Genomic DNA, 26,357 nt, shown 5'->3' with positions numbered 1-26,357 from the left:
TTCATTTTCTAATTATTTCAGGTTTTGTTTAGCTCTTACCCAGGGCATGGGAATCGTAGACAAATGGTAACTGTTTCACCATTGGAAAACACATGTATCCTTTTCCAATATAATTATTGATTTGATTTTGCAACATGCGTAGCATTCATAATGGATGCATATCCTTTGATAATTGCAGAGTAATTAAATTCAAAGTCATGCTTAGAAGAACTTAGGCAGATTGATTTGTGATATGGTTAACGCTTGTTTTAATTTTTGTGTTAGTGTCCCTGTTGCAAGTTTCATTGATGTCCCTTGGTCTAAGCAATGCTGATGAGATTTCCTTGTCAGGTTACGGAGCAATATGATGAGCTGAGGGATGAAGGTTGAAAATAGGAGTTCATTAATTCCGGTTACCCAAGGCAGGGGGTTGTAATGTACTTCACAATCTTTCAATACGTATAGACAGGGTGAAGAAGAAGCCATTTGGCAGATTTGCCGCCTTCACTCAGACTATTGAGTGCAGGAGTTGCGATATCCTGTCATGGATGTCCAAGACATGGGTAAGGCCACATTTGGAGAACTGCGTACAAACCTGGTTTCCCTGCCAAAGGTAGGATATTATTAAACTGGAAATGGTGCGAAAGACGTTTGTAAGAATGTTACTGATCTGGAAAGTTTGGGTTATAAGGACCGGCTGGGACTTATTTTCCCTGGAGTGCAGGAGGCTGAGGGGTGACCATATAGAGGTTTATAAAATCATGGGGGGCATAGGTAAGGTGAAAGCCAAGATCTTTTACCCCAGGGTAAGGGAGTCCAAAACTACAGGGCATTAGTTTAAGGTGAGAGTGGAAAGATTTAAAAGGGAGCTGAGGGGTGACATTTTCATGCAGAGGGTGGTGCGTGAATGGAATGGCTGCCAGACGAAGTGGTGGAGGTGGGTAAAACAACAAAATTTAAAAGACATTTGAACAGGTACATGGAGAGGTTTAGAGGGATATGGGGCAAATGCCTCATATGTGTTACTATGTGGATGTGGGACTAATTTAGTTTTGGAAACTTGGTTGGCATGGACAAGTTAGGCCGAAAGGTCTGTTTCTGTGCTGTATGATTGTGTGACTCCACACAAGAAGAAAATTGCATCTGCTCTGTATACACCTGTCGTCATTCGATTCTTCCTTTCAATGGAACGTCAGACTAACTTTTCAGATGATTCTTAATTTCTCACTTAAACTTCCTAAAGTTGCCCGACATTTCACCTGATCTATTCACAAGGAGGATCATTAATGACGACGTTTTGGAACTGACTTGACTTCTGCCTGCAAGTGGTGGTAGTCACACTCGAAGCATATCCATACAGTCCACTCCAGGTAGAATATTTTCTATCCACTGTTTTCCACTGATCCATGACCATCTCAGTAATTAACCTCAGAGATAGTAAGAACTGCTGATGCTAGAGTCAGAGATAACACAGTGTGGAGCTGGAGGAGCACAGCAGGCCAGGCAGCATCAGAGGAGCAGGAAAGGTTAAACTAATGGCCTGTAGTTTTGGACTACCCTACCCTGGGATAAATGATCTTGGCTTTCACCTTATCTGTGGCCGCATGATTTTATAAACCACTATATGGCCACCCTGCAGTCTCTTATGCCCCAGGGAAAATAAGTCCCAGCCTGTCTTTATAATTCAAACTTTTCAGATCAGTAACATTCTTATAAATCTCTTTCGCACCATTTCCAGTTTAATAACATCCTACCTATAGCAGGGCGACCAGATTTGGACGCAGTCCTCCAAATGTGGTCTTACCAAAGTCTTGGACAGCCATGTCAATGACATCTCAACTCCTGCACTCAAGTGCTCTGAGCAATGCTGCAGAAGGGTGCTGACCTGAAACGTCAGCTTTCCTGCTCCTCTGATGTTGCCTGGCCTGTTGTGTTCATCAGCTCCACACTGTGTTATCAGTAACTAACCTACCATCCTGCTTGCACTCCCAAGGTCTGTGTTGTGAGCTGTATTTAGAAGATAAAGAACCTAATAAAACAGTTGCGGCATTTTCCATTTTTGAGGATATTGCTTTAACACTAAAGCTGTTGAATGCATTCAGGGTGTGATAGGGATGCATCTTCAACCTGTTGCCTGATGTGTAAACTTATTGTTGCAAATTGACAGTCCCTTATAGGGACCACCCAATTCCATTCAAAGTTAATGTGGTAGTTTAGATAACAGGCAGTTGGTCCTCTTGAGCAGTTTTACAGCACAGTAGCAAGAATTCTATATTTTAAAAAAAGACAATGCCTTTTGTTTTACTTCTACGTAAATGACGTGGGCACAGTTACAAAGTAATTGCTCTCAAAGCTCACTGATAATATTAAATTGTTGGATGGTGAGCTGCAAGAAGAAAAAAAAGCATGATTGTAAGCGTTCATAAATATATGCAGGCTGATAAATATCCAGTGAAGTTCAATGCAGGAAGATATGAAGCATTACATCTTGTGAAAAAGAAAACACAGTGAAGGCACTGTAGCCAGAATGGAGAAGGAAAAGAGTAATCATCAATGCGGCAATTTAATCTTTCCAAGAGCTTAGGTAGAGAATCAGTCAAAGGCAAATGGATGTTGAGTTAACTTATGAAAGACCAGCTTCTATTGTGTCTCCTTTTATTTACATAAAATCATTGGAGGTTATATTTTGCTCTTGCTCTACCTGTCTAATTAAGCTGTCAAATAGATTTGGATCCGTACTATCAATTTAATCATAATTTCTTTTCATTCTATCAACTCTAAAGTTAGGAGAGGATTTTACATTGTTTTTAGCTCAGTGTTTGGAAAGTGAGAAATTACTGGCTATGTTTCAGAATGATTGAGAGACAACGCTAGTTTAAAAAAAAGCTCAAATTTTAAAAAGTGCATTGTCGAGCAGTTTGCCAAAGTAGTAGTTTGGGGTTGAAATCTCAGGGGGCGTTTGCAACTAATTTTGCAATTCTAGTTGCCTAGCACCTGGCCTTTCAAACAGTTATATTTGGGAAACCCAAATTAATTGCACAAAGGTGGCTGGTTGAACATCTATATCTGGCTTCAGCAGCCTTTACAAATCTGCTGGGAAAACAATCTATAAATAATATGTTAAATCTCTCAACAGGGACTTTAATATGATGCTCAGAGCCACTAGTGGTGATGCCTGGCAAGCATGAAGTACAATAATTGAACAATTGTGATGCTGATGTCTTGTATGCCAGATGTGCGCACTGTTAGGAATTGCTGGCAATAGGTAAAGTGACTTCTTGTTTCATTTGCTGTATGGAGATTGCCAACTGTGCTATTCCTGGATGCGTGGTCTTGTGACAGTTGCTGCAGTGTGTAAATGTTATTGTTCTTATTTTAATGATTTTGCTGTACTGAGAGTGCCAGTGACAGCTGTAATTTTAATTTGACTGACCTGGCTATGCTGATGCTGTGATTGAAGCTTGTGTATTGGCAATGCAATTGGAAATTATAGAATTGTGAAGTGATGCAACACAGAAGGAACCTGCTCTGACTGTGTCAGCTCCTTGGAAGAACTATTTAATTTGTCCCAGTGCCCTGCTCTTTCACCACAAATTAGTAAGGTGTCTTTTTCCTTCAAATAATATTTTTTCACAGGATGTAGGGATTGCTGATAGCACAAGCGTTTACTACCTGTCCCTAAGTTCACTTGAATGGTTTGGCTTGCTGGTCCATTGTAGAGGACAGTTACAAGTTGATCACATTGCAGTGGGTCTTGAACCAGAGCAGGAAAAGACAACAGATTTGCTTCTGCCAAGGCATTGAGTGAACCAAGTAGGTTTTTCCTGACAATTAATGGTAGCTTTTGGTTGCAGATTTATGCATTGTATTTAAGATCCATCAGTTTCAATGGTAAGATTTGAACCTATGTCCTTGGAACATTAGTTTGTGCCCCAGGATAAACTTGTCTATTACAAGTCTACCCGCCATTTCCCCCTTTATTCTCTTCTCTATGTTAAATGTTATCACATGAATCTCTTTCTGGCAGCCTTTCAGAGGCGGTATCCTCTCAGACCATACCCCTCTGGAAAACTATGTTTCCTCATGTCACCTCTGTTTCCTTTTGTCACTTATTGTAAATCTATGTCCTCTGGTTATCAAGCTTTCTGCAGTTTCTCTTTATTTACTTAAGTATTACTAAAAAAAACGCATGTCGTTGAAGCTTTTCATCATGCATGCATCAGGATTTGGCAAAAATTACCAATGCAAAGGGGAGACCTCATTTAGACTGTATGAAAATGTTATTTTCCCTTTGGATTGGTGGTTCTTGTGAATTGCCCTCACGAATAGAAGACAAAATATTTTACTAAAAATGTGTCTTTTAAAACCATCAGCCAAGTTTTTTACTAACTGTTTCCCTATTGTCTCTATTCTTGCTTTGAACTGCAGTAACAAATCTCCTCTTTAACTACTCTGCTTTCAAGAGAGAAACACGAGCTTCTCCAATCCCTCCACTGGAAGAAAGGAGCTCATCCCTGATACCATTTGCGTAAACTTCTGCATCAACCCTAGTATGATACTCTAACTGAGACCTAACTAGTTTTTTACAATGGTTTAGCAAAGGTTGCTCACTGTCTTCCTCTATTAATAAAAACCATGGATTCAATATTAATGGCAGTCTCAACATTTCCTACCACTTTCAAGAATTTGTTCATGTATGCCCCAGAGCCTGCTGTTCCTGCTCACAATTAAAATTTTAACAAAGTGTGGAGCTGGATGAACACAGCAGGCCAAGCAGCATCTCAGGAGCACAAAAGCTGACGTTTCGGGCCTAGACCCTTCAAATTTTGTTCACTTGACACACCTTATTCTTCTTCTTACCAACATATGTTGTAGTACACTTTTCTGCATTAAATTTCATCTGTCATATGGCTATCCATTTGATCAGATGGTTTATGTCCTTTTCAGAATTTACGACATTTCATAATTTTCTGTTATTTACAAACGTTGGGAAACACTATTGTACATGTCCCTTCGTTCAGTCAAACAGGAGAATTGGAGTTGCAATTAGCTTTATTGTCACATGTACTCTACTGAGTACAGTGAAAAGTTTAGAAGTTGCCACTTAGGTGCCATCTTATGTACAAAGGTATCTAAGTACAGATTCTTGAGTACAAATTCTTAGGAAAAGAAATAGAAGAATAAAGAAATAAAAAGTCTGGCATTACAGACCTTCAAAAGTACAAAATCATAGTGATAAATTAGAAAAAAATAAATAAAAAGTTCAGATTAACTGTCCTTCCACATGAATATACTATAGTAAAGAAAGAAAATTTTTTTTAAAAAGAAGTGAATTTAAAACAAAGTCCATCTTAGTCCACTTTATGGCTCTGGATTCGAGGACTCAACATCCCCATTGGAATCCTGGGCTGGACCCCCATGATGCTGAAGAAAAGCCGTATGGAGTCACAGACCAATGCTGGAGCCACCACAAGGACAGCCAGATCAACACTGACAAACCGCTGCTGAAAGAGAGTCCTAGGCAGCTCAATGAAATCCCAGGCCTGGGCCCACCTCATCTACTAAGTCACTGCTGAAGCAGCCTTGCCAAAGGACCCACCAGGACACAGATGCGAGGAAAGGCTGGATCTACCTTAACCCTATTGTAACATCCTCTCAGAGTTTTCTTCCTTACCCGAGTCTTGAAAAGAAGTTAAGGTGAACTTGATATTAGAGAAAAAAATATATATTAAAAAATATAGATGTACAGGCCTGATGATAGAAGCTGATGGGCCAGGAGACTAAACACTTGCTGCCACTATTTTGGATTATATCTGAGGATCAATAGGCAGAATCTCTTCTGTTTCTTAAAGAGGGAGAGCTGAGGAGTGACCGATTCAAAGCCCTCAAAATTACAAACGTTTCTTTGTTCTTTAATGCAATATGGAGTAATTGGCAAGGTCAGCATTTATTGCCTATCCCTGAATGCCCTTGGTCTGAATGGTTTGCTGGAGAGCACTTAGGAGTCAACCTCATGTCTGACAATCTGGTGATCTGTAGTCCTGATCAGTTTGGAATGGCAGATTGCCTTCCCTAAAGGACATTGTTGATCATTCCGTGTTTTTAAACAGCTGCCAAGTTTCACTGTCACCATCACTGAGACTAACCTCCAATTCTATATTGTAATAATTGAATTTAAATCCCGCCAGCTACCACAATGGAATTTGAGCCTATGTCCCTAACACTAATCCCAAGATATTATCACTACCGCACTATCTCTGGCAACACTCGTAGGCTCTGGTTTGGCCTTTCCCTATCAGTATAAAATAACCAATAAGAAATCAGAGGGAAAATTCGGAAAAAAATGTCTTTACTTCAAGAGCATTGTGAACATGGGGTAAACTTGCACAAGTAGTAGTTAAGAAGAATAGTATCAATGTGTTTCGAGGGAATGCGAATAAACTTTTAAAAGAGAAATGAAGGTGAGTTTCTAATGATGGTGTTAGTTGTGAAGGGATGGAAGAGCATAAATGCTGACATGGGACTGGTTGGGCTGAAAGGCTAGGTTGTGTCCTGCATATTTTAACTAATTCATTTGAGGTGGAGAAGGCTATTCTGTTAGAATCAGATGTGAGATGTTGGGAGAAGACTTGTGCAGAACGTAGAAGTGTCAGCATTGACCATTTGGACCAAGCAGCATATTTCAATGCCGTCAGTATCTTTCATTTATCAGACTGTAAATGGAAACAGAAGTTGGACTGCTATAACCGGAGTACCAGGATAGGTTTGTACCTTGAAAATGAAGTGTTGCATATATTGTTGAATTGTATGATACAATATTGACTTTTGGAGTAGTGACAAGAAGAATTCAAAACTGAACCGCACCAGTAGTTTAAGAATTCTGCCTGACGACAGTGCTGTGATTGGTTGAGCTGAAAAGTGTTTGCTTAAAAAAAATGAGTCACACAATCCCTGTGGTGTGGAAGCAGGCCATTTGGCCCATCAAGTCCACACTAATCCTCGAAGAGAATCCCATCCACACCCACCCTATCTCTGCATTTCCCATGGCTAATCCACCTAGCCTGCAAATCCCTGGATACTATGGACAATTTAGCATGGCGAAGGTGCCTAACTGCATATCTTTCGACTGGGGGAGAAAACCAAACCATCCAGAGGAAAACCTGCACAGACTGATGAAGGGTCTCAGTCTGAAGCATCAGCTTTTGTGCTCCTAAGATGCTGCTTGGCCTGCTGTGTTCATCCATCACCGCACTTTGTTATCTTGGATTCTCCAGCATCTGCAGTTCCCATTATCTCTCTCCTCATATCAGTGATAATGTGCAAACTTCACACTGACAGTTGCCTGAGGGTGGAATCGAACCTGGGTCCCTGGTGCTGTAAGGCACTGAGCCAACATGTCAGCCCAAGTGCCATGAGCAGCAGAGACGAAAAGAATGCAGCCCTTGAAGACAGAGATCATCACCTCCCTCCCCTCCATCTTTCTGTGAGAAAAAGACAGGAAACCAAGAGGCTTGAGAGATCATCTGAACGACAAAAACTTAGATTCACTTTGATCAGCCATTGAATTGAAGAATGACCTCTAGACAACAGCATTCCATCAGAGCTAAAACTGAAAGGACTTAGGTGAAAAATAACTTATCCACTTGTGGTCTTGACTTTTGATCTTCACAACTTTGTGTACGCTTTTTGTATTCTTTCCCCTTTTCATAGTACACATGTTAAATTAATTTTGTGTATTAATTGTGTGTCTGTGTCTATGTGTGTGTGTGTGTGTGTGTCTGTGTGTGTGTGTGTGTGTGTGTGTGTATGTGTGTGTGTGTGTGTGTGTCTGTGTCTATGTGTGTGTTTGTGTCTGTGTCGATGTGTGTTTGTGTCTGTGTCGATGTGTGTGTGTGTCTGTGTGTTTGTGTCTGTGTCGATGTGTGTGTGTGTGTGTATGTGTGTATGTGTGTGTGTGTCTGTGTGTGTGTGTGTGTATGTGTGTATGTGTGTGTGTGTGCGCATGTGTGCGCGCGCACGCGCACATTTGAATATTTTCGAGGGGGAATAGTTTAAGCTGTGTAGTGTTAGATCAGAAATCCTTTCTTTCACTCCTTTTTAAAGTGTGTTACAATGAATAGAGTTATTTACCACTACTAATAAAACCTGCTGCAAAGTTACTTTGTTTTGAGTAGCAGTCAGTCAGGCAGATTAACCATTTTGGTGGCCTTATTATGATTTTATATTATACATTTTGTGATAGTTTGTGGAACAGTGGGACACGATTATCAGCATCTTGTTCCCAGTTAAGCCTTGACGGTTCTAGTAGTCCTGCTAGATGACTCTGACTTCTGGTAAGACCAATGTAATTTTAGACAGAGTGTTTGCCATGTTGACTAGAATTGATGACTGTTGAGTGTGACCGTTGCCACTGCAGGAGGCTTCTAAAAATGAAGTGAACGAAAAACTGGAAACAATGGAAATCTACGGTAGAGTCCACTCAAACTGCACAGCTGACCAACACCTTCTAGAAAAAATTGAAAATGCAATTCAGCATTATTAAATGCACAGTCTTTATCTGATTGAAAGTGCACACGCATGAACCCTGACAAAGGAGCTAAGGACATTGTTGCTAAGTTTGCAGGTGACATAAAGATAGTGGAGGGACAGGCAGCTTTGCTGCAGAAGGATGTGGACATGCCCGGAGGGAGGGTAAAGAAATGACAGGTGGAAAACAGTGTGAGAAAGTGTGAGGTTATGCTCTTTGGTAGGAAGAGTAGAGACATAGAATATCTTTTAAACGGGAAAATCTTCGGAAATCCAAAGCACAAAGGGACCTGGGAGTCCTAGTTCAGGATTCTCTTAAAGCTAACATTCAAGTCCAGTTAGTAGTTAGGAAGGCAAATGCAACATTAACATTCATTTCGAGAGGACTAGAATGCAAGAGCAGGGATGTACTGCTGAGGCTGTAAAAAGCTGTGGTCAGGCAGCATTTGGAATATTGTGAGCAGTTTCCACCCTATACCTAAGGAAGGACTTGCTGGCTTTGGAGGGAGTCCAGAAGAGGATTACAAGAATGATCCCAGGGATGAAGGGCTTTTCATATGAGGAGCAGTTGAGGATGCTTGGTCTGTACTTGATAGAGGTTAGAAGGATGAAGGGAATCTGACTGAAACTTACTGAGAAGCCTGGTTGGAGCTGACATGCAGAAGATGTTAACACTAGTAGGAAAGACTAGGACCTGAAGGCGCAGCCTCTGAATGAAGGAACAGCCCTTTAGAGTTGAGATGGGGAGGAATTTCTTTACCCAGAGGATGGTTAATCAGTGGAATTCATTGGCCGCAGGAGCCTGTGATGGCCTTAGTCATTGAGAATTTACGACAGGTTCTTGATTTGTCAAGGGATCGAGGGATAAAGGGAGAAGGCAGTAGAATGAAGTTGAGAAACGTATCAGCTGTCATTGAATGGCAGAGCAGTTTTCATCAGCCAAATGGTCGAATTCTGTTTCTATATCTTAGGGTCCTCTCTCTTCAACCAATGATGTTGGATTAACTGAGGATTTTTTTATATAGAAGTGACAAATCGGAGTGATGGGAAGCTGAAATTAAAAACAGTGGGAAAAAAAGGTTGGTACACCTTCAGCAGGTCAGGGCTCGTTTGTGGAGATATAAAAGCCATAAGCTTTAGGAGCAGATGTAGGCCATTCAGCCCATCAATTCTGCTCCACCATTCAATAAGATCTGGCTGATCTGATAATCCTCAAATCCATTACCTGCCTTTTCCCCATAACCCCCCCTTTCCCCTGACTGATTAAAACTCTGTCTATCTCAGCCTTGAATATACGCAGAGACCCATTGGAGAGTTGATGTTTCAAGTTGGCGATCATTTCATGGCCTCATTTCAGATGGGGCCTAGTGGAGCAAATGAACCTGTATTTTAAACTTTCAGCTTTGTTTTTTTTTGTAGACCAAGAGCTAAGCTGGAATTTGACAGCTGAATGTGGATGGGATAGGTATGGAGGGATATGGACCAAATGCAGGCCAATGGGACTAGTTTAAATTGTGAAAATTAGGTGGCATGGGCAAGTTGGGCTGAAGGGCCTATTTCCATGCTGTTGACCTCTATGGCTCCATATGCAGGTGCCAGGAATCCAAATTTAAATGATGATCCATACAGGAGCAGCTTGATCTCCTAACCTATCTCCTGTGCCTTGGAAACAAAAATTAGAAACTTCTTTTAAAATGTTGGAGTGCCAGCATTTTTTATTGGTCTCGTTACTAGGTCATACAGCTTTTAAAGGATCAAGATATTTCAGTTTGTATTGACTGATAGAAAATGTAAACAGTTCTAACAGCAACTTGTACTGTGCCTTAATGTCATAAAGTTCACAACACCAGGCTTTAGTCCACAGGGTTTATTTGAAGGCACAAGCTTTTGGAGTCTCACTCCTCCTTCAGGTATCAGTGAGAGAGGTGGCATCAGACACAGAATTTATCCGCAAAAGATCAAAGGGTCAAACTGATGCATACAAACTCTCGCTCTATTTCTCTGTTTCTCTCTCTCACACACATGCATGCACACATGCACATATGCACACGTGTGCACACACACACACACACACACACACACACGTGTGCACATAAACCTATAAATCTATGGGGTGAATTTGCATTTGCAGATTTGTAATAGCAGATATATTCTTTGCTGTTCAAAAAGCACACAATTTGTAGACAGCCAATTCAAAGATAATGGCATGTTATAAACTCATACTTTGGAAATAAAACCAGCCTGACTCCAAGGTAATGGGCAGCCAGGTTCTAAACACGGCCTCAAACCTAAAATGCATTGTCTGACCTGGGATGTCACCTCTGGTATACACCTGAAGATGGAATGAAACTCTGAAGGTCTTCAAATAAACCTATTGGACTATAACCTGATGTTGTGTGATTTTTTGACCTGGTTCACTTCAGTCCAACGCCAGCACCTCCACGTTAATATCATAAAACATCAGAAACCTAATCATGAAATGTCGAAGAGATAGTAGAAACTGCAGATGCTGGAGAATCTGAGATAACAAGGTGTGGAGCTGGATGAACACAGCAGGCCAAGCAGCATCTTACTTGATTTTCTGATGAAGGGTCATCTGCTTTCCATAAGACCATAAGACCATAAGACCATAAGACATAGGAGTGGAAGTAAGGCCATTTGGCCCATCAGGTCCACTCCATCATTTAAATCAAGGCTGATGGGCATTTCATCTCCACTTCCCTGCTCTCTCCCCGTAGCCCTTGATTCCTTCTGAGATCAAGAATTTGTCGATCTCTGCCTTGAAGGCATCCAATGTCCCGGCCTCCACTGCATTCCATGGCAATGAATTCCACAAGCCCATCACACTCTGGCTGAAGAAATGTTGTCTCATTTCAGTTTTAAATTTATCCCCTCTAATTTTAAGGCTGTGCCCACGGATCCTAGTCTCCCCGCCTAACGGAAACAGCTTCCTAGTGTCCACCCCTTCTAAGCCATACATTATCTTGTAAGTTTCTATTAGATCTCCCCTCAACCTTCTAAACTCTAATGAGTACAATTCCAGGATTCTTAGCCGTTCATCATACGTTAAACCTACCATTCCAGGGATCATCTGTGTGAATCTCCGCTGGACACGCTCCAGGGCTAGTATGTCCTTCCTGAGGTGTGGGGCCCAAAATTGGACACAGTATTCTAAATGGGGCCTAACTAGAGCCTTATAAAGCCTCAGAAGCACATCGCTGCTTTTATATTCCAACTCTGTTGAGATAAACGACAACATTACATTTTGTAATCACGGACTCTGCCTGCAAGTTAACCTTTAGAGAATCCTGGACCAACACGCCCAGATCCCTTTGTGCTTCTGCTTTACGAATTTTCTCATCATTTAAAAAATAGTCCATGCCTGTATTCTTTTTCCCAAAGTGCAAAGCCTCACATTTACTCACATTGAATTTCATCAGCCATTTCCTGGACCACTCTCCTAAACTGTCTAAATTTTTCTGCAGCTTCCCCACCTCCTCAGTGCTACCTGCCTGTCCACCTATCTTCGTATCATTGGCAAACTTCGCCAGAATGTCCCCCCGTCCCTTCATCCAGATCATTAATATACAAGGTGAACAGCTATGGCCCCAACACTGAACCCTGCGGGACACATGCTCCTAAGATGCTGCTTGGCCTGCTGTTTTCATCCAGCTCCACACCCAGTACTGAGGGAGTGTTGCACTGTCTGAATTATTGTCTTTCATAAGAGATATTAAATCAAGGGTCTAGTTTGCCCTCAGAGGTAGATATAACACTAACAGCAGAGCTCTCCCCAGTGCCCCAGCCAATATATATCCCTCAGTCAATATCAAAGTGTGCGCAAGTCTGGCCATATCTATCACACACTCTCTGGTTGGGGATATCTGACTGGTTGTAATGAAATAATGATTTCCATGATGTGCTTGTTTACTCCTCTCCACTGTGTCTGACAAGCCTACTACTGTGAATTTGATCAATTTATCAAACCAGCTGAAAATCAGTGAATCTGAGCAGTAACAGAACAGTTGTTTTGCAACACTATTCAGTGTGGAATTGTAAGCTAACATTCTGTGGCTCGTGTTACCAAACATTCAAATCTTTGTGACCTGGGAAAATAAAAGTTTGCTATCGACATAAGCATCCTTCTCTGTCCTCAGCATATTCCAAAATGCATTAAGTTTAGCAACTGAGAACTCTGCCATGTTTACCCACCTGCTATCTCCTCACAGTATTTCCTATTCAAAAGACACAAGTCGGGAAAGTGGTAGAATACATCTCAAATATACAGATGAATGTCAACTTCGGCAGCACTCAAGAACCTGAAAGGTTATTCTGTGTGATTGCACTGGAGGGGGTGCTGTGGAGATTTACTAGGATGTTGCTTCGATTGGAGCATTTTAGCTATGAAGGCAGGCTGGATAGACTCATGTTATTTTCTTTAGAGCAGAGAACACTGAGGGAGACCTGATTAATATATATAAGATTATGAGGGGCATGGACAAGGTGGATTTAAGCTGTTTTCCTTGTTAGAAGGGTGTATAATGTGGGGGCATAATAAAAGTGAAGGACAAGGGGTTTAGTGGGGATTTGAGGAAACATATCTTGACCCAGAGGGTGGTGGGAATCTGGAATACACAGCCTCATAAGGAGTAGAGGTAGAAAACTTCACCATCTTCAAAAAGTACGCGGACGAGCACTTTAAACGCAATAACATTTAAGGGTATGAGCCAAATGCTGGAAAATGGGATTAGTGTTTTAAGGTCATGCAGACCTGATGGACCAAAGGGCCTCTTCTGCATTGAATGACACTGGGGGGTAGCTCAGTAGTTAGCGCTGCTACCTCTCAGCGCCAGGGACGCAGGTTCGATCCCAGCCTCGGGTGACTGTGTGGAGTTCACACATCCTCCCTGTGCCTGCATGGGTTTCCTCCAGGTGCCCTAGTTTCCTACTGTAGTCCAAAGACGTATAGGCTAGGTGGATTAGCCATGGGAAATATGGGGCTATGGGAGTGGGCTGTTTCTGGGTGGGATGCTCTTTGGAGGGATGGTGTACACTCAATGGGCCAAATGCTACCTATCTGCACAGTAGGGATTCTCTGAAAAACAATGATCTGGATTCACACCCCATTTACCAATTTAAACCTTCACTTTTCTCATTCCAGTCACAATGCAATATTCAATTATCTGTGTAATTATCTACATAAGCACATAAATAATAATGATGGGGACAAAAAGCTCAAGGGAAGATGTGAAGAAGTGTTTAAGTTCTGAATAGATAATACTGGAGGGTGCCTTTAAGCATCACCCACTACAATGATGTCATATGCAGGAATAAGATCTTTCGTATGGGCCTACCTCATCATCTTTCTAACAATGTCATTCCTGTCAGGATAACTTGTACCTAGTTTCCATTGAGCAATAAACTACAATCAAGCACAGAAAATGCCAGAGAAACCCAGCAGGTCTGGCAGCATCTGTGGACAGAGAGAGAAACAGAGTTAATGTTTCATGTCTGGTTTGACTGTTCAGAACTGAAAGGGAAATTTACTCTCCAGCGGTGTGGTCAGACCTGTTGAATTTCTCCAGCATTTTCTGTTTGTTTCAGATTCCCTGTATCAACAGTATTTTCCTTTTATATTCAATAATCTCCATCTTGTTTCAGTCAAAAGCTTCTTCTCATTAGGTTATCAATTGCTGCACTGGGTCAATCTTCTCCAATCACAGGCAGGAGAGAGGACCGTAGCATCAAATGTACCTTTATAGTGAGCAATAGTACAGAGAGGTTGTCAGCATGGTGAGCTATGGTACGGATTGTTCATACAGTACATAGAAGCCCTGCTAAGCGATTGAACGTGCTAGTCAATTTCCCAAAGCCTGATGACAATGAAGGAGATGCATTGATTTTGGTGATGCTGGTTAATGACGATTTTCCTGGAATCCAGCTCTTCCTGTTTTTTTTTCTGCCAACAGCTAGACAAGACTTCATTATGACATCTGAGATAGGGAAGATTGTCAAATTACCTCCAGGATTGTAGAAACTGTTTGAAAATCAGGATATTTGGGTGGCAAATCGATAATGGCATTCTTATGCACTGTCAAGAAGTTGAAAATTGAGCCCAGTTCTTTTGTCAGCTCGGATTAGATATTAATTCAGAGTGAGTTATGGTATGAAAAGGTTGTGAGCTAGTGTCCTGACCCCTATCCCTAAGAATCTTCCCCAATAATTCCCTTACCACTGATATAAGGCTCACTGGCCTGTGATTTCCTGGATTATACTTCTGCCCTTAAAAAAAGGAATAACACTGATTATTTTCCAGTCTGCTGTCTATAAAATCATACAAAAATCTCTGTCAAAGCCCCAGCAATCTCATCACTTATTTCCCTCAGTATCCTGATATAGATTCTATCAGGCTCTGGGGACTTAGCAACTTTTATTCAAGAGTAAACTTCTTAAAGTTGACATGCCCAGAATATTAGCATACCTTTCCCTAATGTTACCATCATCCATATCCTTCTCCATGGTGAATACCAATGCAAAATACTCACACACCCACCCGTTCCACACCCACTTCCTCTGGCTCTACGCATCAATTGTCTCCCTTATTCTTGAGTGGACCTATCCTTTCCCTAGTTACCTTCTTCCTCCTAATAAATGTATAAAATGCCCTGGGAATCTCTTTAATCCTGCTTCATAAAGATACTTCATGATCTCTTCTTGCCCTCCTAATTTCTTGTTTAAGTTCTTTTCAGTTACCTTTGTTTTCCTTTAGGACTTGTTTGATTTAAGTTTTCTAAACCTCTAAACCCCCCTTTTTCTTTTTAACTAAACTTTCAATATCGCTTGTTATCCAAGGTTCCTGAATCTTGGCATTTTTACCTTTTTTCCTCACAGGAACATGCTGGTCCTGAACTCTCATCAACTGGCTTTTACAAGATTCCCACATGTCAATGTAGGTTTACCCTCAAACAGCCACCTGCAATTTAGTTTCTCCAGTTCCTGCCTAATTATTCTGAAACTTATGGAATTATGATCACTATTCCCAAAACACTCCCTCACTGAAACTTCAATCACTTGGGCAGGCTCATTTCCCAATACAAGGTCTAGTACAGTCTTTTCCCCTGTTGGTCTATCTAAGTATTGTTTCAAGAAGCCTTCCTTGATACAAATTCGGCTCCATCTAAGCCCCTGGCAATAAAGGAGTCCCGGTCAATGTTAGGGGAACTCAAAATCACCTGATGCAACAGACCTGTGTACATAAATCTTTCCCTGATCTGCTTACCTGTCTGTTCCTCTGTCTCCTGCTCACTTTTGTGAGGTCTATACTAGAACCCCGTTGTGTTGATTATACTTTTCCTATTCTAAAATTCTACCCATATGGCCTCACTAGATAAGCCCTCTAAGATTTCCTCTCCCCCACCCTTTTTACATCCCTCTTTCGCTGCTTCCTGAAACATCTAAACCCTGGAATATTGAGCTGCCAGTCCTGCCCATCTTTCAACCAAATTTCTGTTGTGGCTACAACATTGTAGCTCTGTGGACTAATCTAGCTGTAAGCTTATCTTCCTTACCTGTTATACTCCTTGCATTAAAATAAATGCACATTGGGATGAGTTGTACTGTCTTCATTAACCTGACCCTGCCTATTTATCCTATGAGACTTACTTTACTAAATCAGAAGTTTCTGGACAAGCTCAGCGGGCCTGGCACCATGTGTGAAGAGAAATCAGAATTAACGTTAACTCAGTTCAGAGGAAGGGTCACTGGACCTCAAAAGTCAATTTTGATTTCTCTTCATGGGTGCTGCTAGACCTGCTGAGTTTTTCCAGCAACTTCTGCTCTTGTTTCTGATTTACAGCATCCGTAGTTCTTCTGTTTTTTTTACTTTACTTAATGCCAGGCTTCTCTTCAATCATCACTCCACATGCTGACCTACTGCTTTAGTTCCCTATCTCTGCCACTCTAGTTTAAACCCTCCCAAGTGTCACTAGCAGACCTCTCTGCCAGGATATTGGTGCCCCTCCAGTTTAGCTGCTGCCTGTCCTTCTTTTCTAGGTCCAACCTGCCTTGGAAGAGATCCCAATGATCTGGGTATCTGACGTGCTGCCTCCCCCACCAGCTCTTTAGCAACACATTTCACGATACTACCTTCCACCCCAACCTCAAGTTCACCTGGGCTATCTCCAACACATCCCTCACCTTCCTGGACCCCTCAGTCTCCATCTCAGGTAACCAGCTAGAAACTGATGTCCATTTCAAGCCCAACGACTCCCACAGCTACCTAGAATACACCTCCTCCCACCCACCCTCCTGCAAAAATTCCATCCCCTATTCCCAATTCCTCCACCTCTGCCGCATCTGCTCCCACGATGAGGCATTCCACTCCCGCACATCCCAGATGTCCTTGTTCTTCAAGGACCACAACTTTCCCCCCACAGTGGTCGAGAACGCCCTTGACCACGTCTCCCGCATTTCCTGCACCTCATCCCTCACACCCCGCCCCGCCACAACCGCCCCCAGAGGATCCCCCTCGTTCTCACACACCACCCCACCAACCGCCAGATAAAATGCATCATCCTCCGACACTTCCGCCATCTACAATCTGACCCCACCACCCAAGACATTTTTCCATCCCCACCCTTGTCTACCTTCCGGAGAGACCACTCTCTCCGTGACTCCCTTGTTTGCTCTACACTCTCCTCCAACCCCGCCACACCTGGCACCTTCCCCTGCAACCGCAGGAAGTGCTACACTTGCACCCACACCTCCTCCCTCACCCCCATCCCAGGCCCCAAGATGACTTTCCATATTAAGCAGATGTTCACCTGCACATCTGCCAATGTGGTATACTGTATCCATTGTACCCGGTGTGGATTCATCTACATTGGGGAAACCAAGCGGAGGCTTGGGGACCACGATGCAGAACACCTCCGCTCGGCTCGCAATAAACAACTGCACCTCCAGTCTCGAACCATTTTAACTCCCTCACCCCTATTCCTCAGACGACATGTCCATCATGGGCCTCCTACAGTGCCACAATGATGCCACCCGAAGGTTGCAGGAATGGCAACTCATATTCTGCTTGGGAACCCTGCAGCCCAATGGTATCAATGTGGACGTCACAAGCTTCAAAATCTTCCCTTCCCCCACTGCATCCCAAAACCAGCCCAGCTTGTCCCCTCGCCCCGCTGCATCCCAAAACCAGCTCAACCTGCCTCCGCCTCCCTAACCTGTTCTTCCTCTCACCCATCCCTTCCTCCCACCTCAAGCCGCACCTCCATTTCCTACCTACTAGCCTCATCCCACCTCCTTGACCTGTCCGTCTTCCCTGGACTGACCTATCCCCTCCCTACCTCCCCACCTATACTCTCGTCTCCACCTATCTTCTTTTCTCTCCATCTTCGGTACGCCTCCCCCTCCCTCCCTATTTATTCCAGTTCCCTCTCCCCATCCCCTTCTCTGATGAAGGGCCTAGGCCCAAAACGTCAGTTTTTGTGCTCCTGAGATGCTGCTTGGCCTGCTGTGTTCATCCAGCTTCACACTTTGTTACCTTGGATTCTTGAGCATCTGCAGTTCCCATTATCACAATATTATCTTCCTATTTCTGGCCTCACTAGCACACGGCACAGGGAGTAATCCCAATATTACAACATTGGAACTCCTGCTTTTCAACTCCATACCTAACTTCTTAAATTTACTTTGCGGCACCTCACCACTCTTGCTGCCAACATTGTTCGTACCAACATGAACCATGGCTACTGGCTGCTCACCCTGCCCTTTCAGAATACCCGCGCCCCCTCAGAAATATCTTGACCCTAGCACCGGGAAGGTAACATAACATGCTGGAATCCCACTCATGGCCACAGAAACAGCTTTCCACGCCCTTGACAATAGCGTTCCCTCTTGTTACTGCTCCCTACTCTTCGACCCTCCCTGCTGTTCAACAGTTCCAGTCATAGTGCCACTGATCTGGCTGCTGCTGCTGCTTGCTTTCCCCTGAGAGGCCATCCACCCCAAAATGTTTCAAAATGGTATACCTGTCCCTCCCCAGCAGTTCACCCCCAGGGTCACTCCTCTCCCTCCATTCGCCCCCAGGGTCACTCCTCTCTGTCTCCTTCTCCCTCCATTCACCCCCATGGTTGCACCTCTCCCCTTCCATCTTCCTCTGTTCACCCCCAGGGTCACTCCTGTTACTCTCCCTCCATTCACACTACCTCACCACCACCCCCCCACCCCCCCTCCCCCGGGGCCACTCCCCCCTCTCTCCTTCTCATTCCATTCACCCCCACGTTTGCTCCTCTCCCTTTCCTTCTCCCTCTGTTCACCCCTGGAGTCACTCCTGGCCCCCTCCTGCTGCTGCTGTTGTTCTGTCTGAGCTTGACCCAGGCCCTGCTCCTTGAGCTTTGTCAGGTTCCCTCCTGCTGCAGTTGTTTACACCCTGGTTAGGAAATACATCCCCACACAAAGGATAGTAGGTATTTGGAACTGTCTTCCACAAATGGCATCGGTAACTGGATCCGTTGTTAATTTTAAAGTGAACTGGATTAAATGCTTGTTAAGCAAAACCATCAAGGAAAGGTCCAAAAGCAGGTCTGTGGAGTTCGGCCAGAGATCAACCATGATCCATTGAATAGGGAAACAGACTTGCGGGGCAGAATGGCCTGACTTCAAGATTCCTTCTATGATAAGATGGTAACATTCTGCACTCACTGAATGACATTTTAGATGCACCCGGGTGAAAATTCCTAGAAGCAACTGCTACAGGAGTGTCTCTGATATTTTCTTGAAGATTTACCTGACAACAGCTGAGGATCACTTTAACTGGATGTGAAATGTCTGCCTCCCAGCTTGCACTGCTGGGCAGGGTCAGCAACTAAAGATAAATTGACATTTGGGCCTTTAGGACCATGACTTGCCCATATATACATTCGGGTCAATGGGGTCATTGGTGACTGAGGTGCAGGTTCTGTCAATCATGGAAAAGGACATTGATATCCCAGTAAGATGGCACAACTTCTCGTCACATGATTTTGGGTACAAATGTTTCAGTGCAAATATTGACAGAGTGAATGAAGGAGCAGGAACGCAGATGTCATTGGTGGAATAAATAAGTTACAAAATGTGATTTCACTTCGTATTTGGGCATGGACATCAGTGCTTATAGCTGTTAATATTCATTGCTCTGAATTGTTAAGATGTTCGAAGGTGCTGTTATTATGACGATTATAGACTCAACTTCCAGTGATATATTTGAGAATAGCTTTGTAGCTGAAAAGCAAGCTGCTTATCACGATGAAAATATCTGAAGATGTAAAAACATAAACTGCCTCGTCCTATTTATTTGATGATCTCTTAAATTTACCTATGCTTCGTTGTTTCTCAAATGGCTGGCTATTTTTCATAAGCTAGTTTGGCGCTTTGTATTATGTGGGTATCACACAGTGCACTATCCGTTCTGTTTAAATTACGGAAATGCAAGCAAAATTGCCAAGTGGCTATTGGATGAATAAAGTGCGTTTTTATTATATGCATTTCTCCAAGGACACCTATTAATAAACAAAAATAGAAGTTGCTGGAAAAGCACAGCAAGCCCAGCAGCATCTGTAAAGAGAAATTGGAGTTAATGTTTCAGGTTCATCGATTTTTCCTCGGAGCTGTTCTGAGGAAGGGTCACTGGACCTGAAATGTTAACTCTAGTTTTGCTGCACAGATGCTGCCAGATCTGCTGAACTTCTTTTTAGCAACATCTGTTCTTGTTTCTGATTTACAGCATCCACAGTTCTTTTAGTTTTATCACCCATTAATAAAGTATAGTTAGTTCCCACTGTTGGCAAATTATTTTATGGCCCACAGATGCTTTACTGCTTCCATTTTTCTGCTTTATATAAATGTGAAACTGGGATAAATTCCAATCTGAGTGACCAAAAGAGACCCCTGATTGCTGTAAATTTAGTGAGTTTTTACTGTGAACATAAAAGATTACTTTTTGCACTTTGCTTGTTATTCCAATAAATTAGGCAACTATTTAGCAGCCAGCCAGAATAATGTTTATGGAATGTGATGGAGTCATGGTTTTCTTGCTGGAAGATTGCATTAAAAAAAAGTACCCAGATAAAAAATGACATGTACCTGCAAACATTCACTGATATAAATTACTGGCAAGGGAAGTGGGAGAGTAAACCCTGTGAAAATGAATAAAGATTGAGCAGACTAATGAATTAGTGGGTAGGGGCAGGAAAATTTATCCATTCATCTTGATGCTGTAATGTAATGTAATGATGTATTTCTTGACAAAAGCAGTCTTTTACTCCTAAATTAGAAACTGGCACTGGATTTTGTACATTAAATCAAAATCTTTGGGAAAGGTTTTAAAACATAGATCATAGTGATATGAAGGAATGCATTAATTTATGATGTTTTGTAGCTTCTGCAGTTCAGTAAGTGAGATTTCAATGGCCCACATTGAAATAATTGTAATAAAGTCAATCATTTGTTATGCCAATGCACACTATTTGTCATTTGCAGCTTTCTCTCATTGCCATGCGCTGTCTGATGAAAGTCCTTTGCTAATCCATCTCGGCAGGATGGTGAGAAACTCCAATAATGCAGGATAGTTCTGAGTGATCTTCTGACTCTTCCCCCCCCCCCGCAAAAAATGACAAATTATATTTCTCAAAACTCTTATAGTTTGCTCTGTTGATTTATTTTTCAACAATTTTCACCTTCAAGGTCAAGATCACGATTTGAGCATGAGCTTCATTCTCCACAGACAAACATCATATTTTATGTTCTCCTTAGGTATAAATAAATTTGAAATAAAACCCTATTATGTTGCTACCCTTTGTCTTCAGATTCTCAGTGCTGGTCGTTGCTGCAAGGCAGAGTAGGACCATATTGAAATTAACTAGTGCTGACTATTTAGACATTTACCTGTTTAAAAATAGATTTCTGCAGTGAAGAAACCTGACTGTTTGAGCACTTTACTAAACAATGTCTACTGAAAACAGCAGCAATTGTGGACAATTACAGAGAATGGTGCATTGAATCTATTGTATTGTTTCAAAAAGATAGAACTGCCTGCACTGTACGCATATAATTACCTGCATTATGAAAGCCTTTCCTTTTCTCTCAATTGCAAATCATCATGCCATACGCATTGAATGGTTGATGGTTTGCAGAGTGTTAGCCAGTAATAAAATAATGGAGTAATGTTTCACTTCATTAAGGATACACATTCATCTGTGTGCTATTTTTAACCATTTGGCTAATGAATTCAAGTGGACCTTTACTGCTCGCAGTTTTAACCAAAGTAGGTTAATGACTTCATTAAAACAGTGAACAGGGAATTTCAACTGAATGCTTTATCCAGTATGAACAAATAATTTTTCAAGTAATTTTTCATCCAAAGAGCTAAATTTGTTCGATCAATTGTAAAATAGTTCCTGAAACTATTCCTGTCTTATCACTGCTGACTTGAGCAACTATTATATCATGAATATTGCTTTATCAGTTAACCAATGCTTCTGGAGTTTGGTTTTAACTTATCTCAGGCACGTAAAACTGATTCCAGCCTCCATATATTGTGATCAGAGCTCTGAGAACTAATGCTGTACGACTATGCAAATTGTAATGTGTCCTAACTAATGGAAGTTGCCTGTTGTGTACTAGTGTTAGTAATGACCTTGTACAAAAGTACAATGAAAGTCAGTACGAGAAAAAGATATTGCTCATCCCTGTAGTAACCATACAATTCCATTATTCCAGTTGCTGCATCTTGAGTACCTGTAAAGGTTGTAGCTCTGAGATTCTGGGTCCCTGCCCCAGCCAGTGGAAGTGCAGTGAAGTGGGATGTATTGAAGTAGGATGTGTATGAAGCCTAGAATGTAGACACTCTAATGATCTGTGGAGTCGGGACAGACAACTTTGAAGAATCTGTAGTGGCACCCAATGAATTATGGGGAAATACTCAGCAATTCAGACCAGGACAGTTGGAAGTCCAAGGAGGCGTAAGCAATGCTTCACTTTTATTGCTGTTTCAATATGATAACTTCATCTTTTATAAGGTAATTGGATATAGAGACAAGGGATTACTTTTATTCTTCAGGTTTTAATTCCTCCTTAGTGTTCACAATGATGCTCAATCTAACTTTTAGCTGGCCTGAATTCCTCAGCAGCTCAAGAAAGTGTGTTAGGCATAATTCTGATATGCATAATTGTCTCAGACACTTCAATAAAAACCAAAAGCACTGAAGATGCTGTAAATCAGAAACAAAAACAGAAATAGCTGGAAAGGCTTAGCAGATCTGGTAGCATCAATGAAGAGAAATCAGAGTTAAGGTTTCAGGTCCAGTGACCCTTCCTCTGAGGTTTGAGTTCTGAGGAAGGATCACTGGACCTGAAATGTTAACTTTGATTTCTCTCCTCAGATGTTGCTGAGCTTTTCTAGCATTTTCTGTTTTTGCCCCTCAGACCCTTGCCTCTCTTCATACTTCCATAAGCAAACGTTGGATATTGTTTGGTTTGAAATGCAGTCATGTACAAATGTCTGTTCTGTTCTTCTGTGGCCATGTCAACTCTGCCATGAGGCACATACCCCACAGGCAGACATTGTAAGCTTGACATCACTAAAGTCTTCGTATTGAGCACACTGCTGTGTTGTACAATCAAAACATGATGTCAGAAGAGGTGAGTGATCCACAGGCAAAAAAAGGACGCATAGCTGTGAGCTCCCAGTCTGAAAGAAAACAAAAATCACTGTGAAAGCACTTCTGAAATGAAAATGGCTGCAAACTTTCCTGACCAACTCCTCTTCAAATTTCCTGGGATAGGAGGCAAAACTGGTAATTCTTTCCTAACAATTGATAGAATTTTGCAGTAGTTGTGGATTTGTTGAACAGGGCAAATGGAGCCCAAAGCACAGGTTGGGTGAAGAAAGAGAAAGGGGGTAGAGGAAATGTCTCTTTCAGTTTCTCAGCTGCTTGCCTTTAATTGTCTGGAGAAAATGTGTGCTTAAGATATGCCAAGGGTTGATTTTGTGATATGACCACTCTCTTCAAATGACTAGCATTTCAAATATTATCATGTATTCCAATTGTAACTTGACAAAATCAGGCCCTGAGTACGCTCTGAAAGAACTGCGGATGCTCTAATTAGGGTAAAAAAGCAAAAGTTGCTGGAAAAGCTCAACAAGTCTGGTGACATCAGTGAAGAAAAATCAGACTCAACATTTCGAGTCTAGTGACTCTTCCTCAGAACTCTGACCTCTGAGGAAGGGTCACTGGGCCCGAAACGTTAAGTCTGGTTTCTCTTCGCAGATGTTGCCAGACCTGCTGAGCTTTTCCAGCAACTTCTGTTTTTGTTCTGTTTCAATGGGACTGGAATGTTGAATGTGTAGTAATGCAAACGGGGTAGACATCTTTGCTGTTAGTCTGTGTTCTCTGTTTGAAAAACCTATTTTATAATAGGAATTCATGTTTCCAGATTTTGGATTAAAAATCATTATTTGGCATAAAACACGTCTCCCTAACTGTTGCACATCAATTTTGTTATAAGACCAGAACTCCCCACAGTAATATACTTTTCACTGCCTACAAAGGGACACCATAGAAATTTTATTTTCCTAAAACATGGGACAAAGGCAGTATACAGAAGTGTGTTTCAGATCATTAGTGAACTCATTGAATGGTGGAATGTGTCTGAGGATCCTATTTATGTTCATATGTTTCTATTTATCTGTACAGGTTACCCATCCCAATATTATTTTCTTTGTCTCAGAAGTAAAACTTGATGGGAATACAAAATAAATATGCACTTTTTGGATATAAGCATCCAATGCTTAAGAAAAATATGAACATTTTAAGTTTTTCACTGGGAAAGTGTGATAAAAGACTCCTGCTTATAATGTCACTAGATACACTGAGTAAAACAAGATTATCACTAATGCATTATGACATTACCATACTTACTGCCCAGAACAATTCTCACCCCATTTTGTATTCAACCAATGTTCATTATGAAATTTTTATCGATGCTGATGTCTTCCAATTTTCCAGCGATGCTATTACAGTCCTTGATTGAAATCATTTTCAGTTTTAAACCTCTCAAACTTTGAAGGCAATGCTCTTCTCAAACTGGAAATTGCAGGACCATTTGAAGAAGGCCAAATTCACAGCAACAGAGACGAATACATCAGCATTCAAGTTGAACAGGTCGAAGATGGTGGCAGAAGGAGGAGGAGGCGTCAGCAGGTGCCAGTATCTCAAAACACCAGTTCTGTTTGCCACTAGATAATCATGATCATGTGACTTGCAAGGCAACTTGAGGCCAGCTGGTCCTGCCGGTGTCTGTCATGGGAACATTGACCAACAAGATTGTATTTATTACTGTGTAGTTCACAACATAACTGAAGAGCATTTCAAGTTGTTGGAGGTGATTCTGAGGGACAGCATTTATAGGCATTTGGAAAGGCAAGGACTAATTAGGAATAGTCAGCATGGGTTTGTGCATGGGAAATCGAGTCTCACAAACTAGATTGAGTTTTTTGAGGATGTGACCAAGAAGATAGATGAGGACTGAGCAATAGATGTTGCCTAATTGGAGTTTAGCAAGGCCTTTTAGAAAGTTTGCATGGTAGACTGGTTGGTAATCTTAGAACATATTGGATTATGGGAGAGCTTTCCACTTGGATACAAAATTGGGTTGACGGTAAGAAACAGAGGGTAATGGTATAGGTTTATTATTTGGGCCGGAAGTCTGTGACCAACGGTGTTGCACAGGGATCAGTGCTGGGTTCACTGTTGTTCGTTATGTTTGTAAAAGATTTGGATGAGAATATAAGAGACATAGTTGGTAAGTTTGCGGATGACACCAAAATTGATGGTACAGTGGACAGTGAAGATTATCTAAGATTACAAAGAGATCTTGATCACCTGGGTCAGTGGGTTAAGGAATTGCGAATCAAGTTTAATTTAGATAAATGTAAGGTGCTGCATTTTGGTGAAACAAACCAGGACAGGACTTCTATAGTTAATGGTAGGACAGTGTGGAGCGCTGTTGCACGGAAAGACATAGAGGTTTGGGTACATGATTTCATGAAAGTGGTGTCACAGGTAGACAGGGTGGTGAAGAAGGCATCTGGCACATTTGTCTTCATTGGTCAGAGGAGTTGGGATGTCATGTTATGACTGAACAGGACACTGGTGAGGCCACTTTTGAAATACTATGCACGGTTCTGGTTGCCAAGCTATAGGAAGGTTATTATTAAATTGGAAAGGGTTCATAAAAGATTTATAAGGATGCTACTGGGATTAGAGGGTTTGAGCTATAAGGAGAGCCTGGATAGGTCGGGACATCTCTCCCTGGAGTGTAGGATGTTGAGGGATAACTTATCAAGGTTTGTAAAATCATGAAGGGTATAGATGAGATAAATATTAAAGGTCTTTTCCCTAGGGTTGGGGAATTCAAAACTAGAGGGCATAATTTTAAGGTTCAAGGAGAAGGATCTAAGAGGAGATCTGAGGGACAACCTTTTCAGCCAGAGGATGGTTTATTGTGTGGAATCAACTGCAAGAGGAAGTGGCAGATGCAGGTACAGTTACAACATTTAAAGGACATTTGGACAGGTACATGAATAGGAAAGGTTTAGATGGATGTGGGCCAAATATGGGCAAGTGGGACTAGTTCAGTTTGGGAAAGATGGTCAGCACAGATGAGTTGGAGCAAGGGATCTGTTTCTTTGCTGTATGACTCTATGACGGTATAAAAGAAATTATAGATGCTATAATTACAATCTATCAAAATGATGTTTATCACATAGTTCTGCTCCCTTTTCCCTTGATTATTTACTGATTGTGTGT

The 26,357-nt window shown here is 41.8% G+C and overlaps 1 protein-coding gene across 1 annotated transcript in view; it reads left to right on the top strand.

Annotated features, from left to right (window-relative positions):
• oca2 (oculocutaneous albinism II) overlaps positions 1-26,357 on the top strand; it is a 468,272-nt gene that overhangs the window by 127,670 nt on the left and 314,245 nt on the right. Inside the window, exons 6-7 of the mRNA XM_048532874.2 lie at positions 22-94; positions 24,592-24,749. Of these exons, the coding sequence (XP_048388831.2) occupies positions 22-94; positions 24,592-24,749 (231 nt within the window). The remainder of the gene's footprint in view (positions 1-21; positions 95-24,591; positions 24,750-26,357) is intronic.

The sequence above is a fragment of the Stegostoma tigrinum genome, chromosome 6, assembly GCF_030684315.1.
Source record: "Stegostoma tigrinum isolate sSteTig4 chromosome 6, sSteTig4.hap1, whole genome shotgun sequence".
Taxonomy (NCBI): Eukaryota; Metazoa; Chordata; class Chondrichthyes; order Orectolobiformes; family Stegostomatidae; genus Stegostoma; species Stegostoma tigrinum.
Note: the sequence above shows the minus strand (reverse complement) of the source record. Positions and strands in the feature narration are given on the sequence as shown.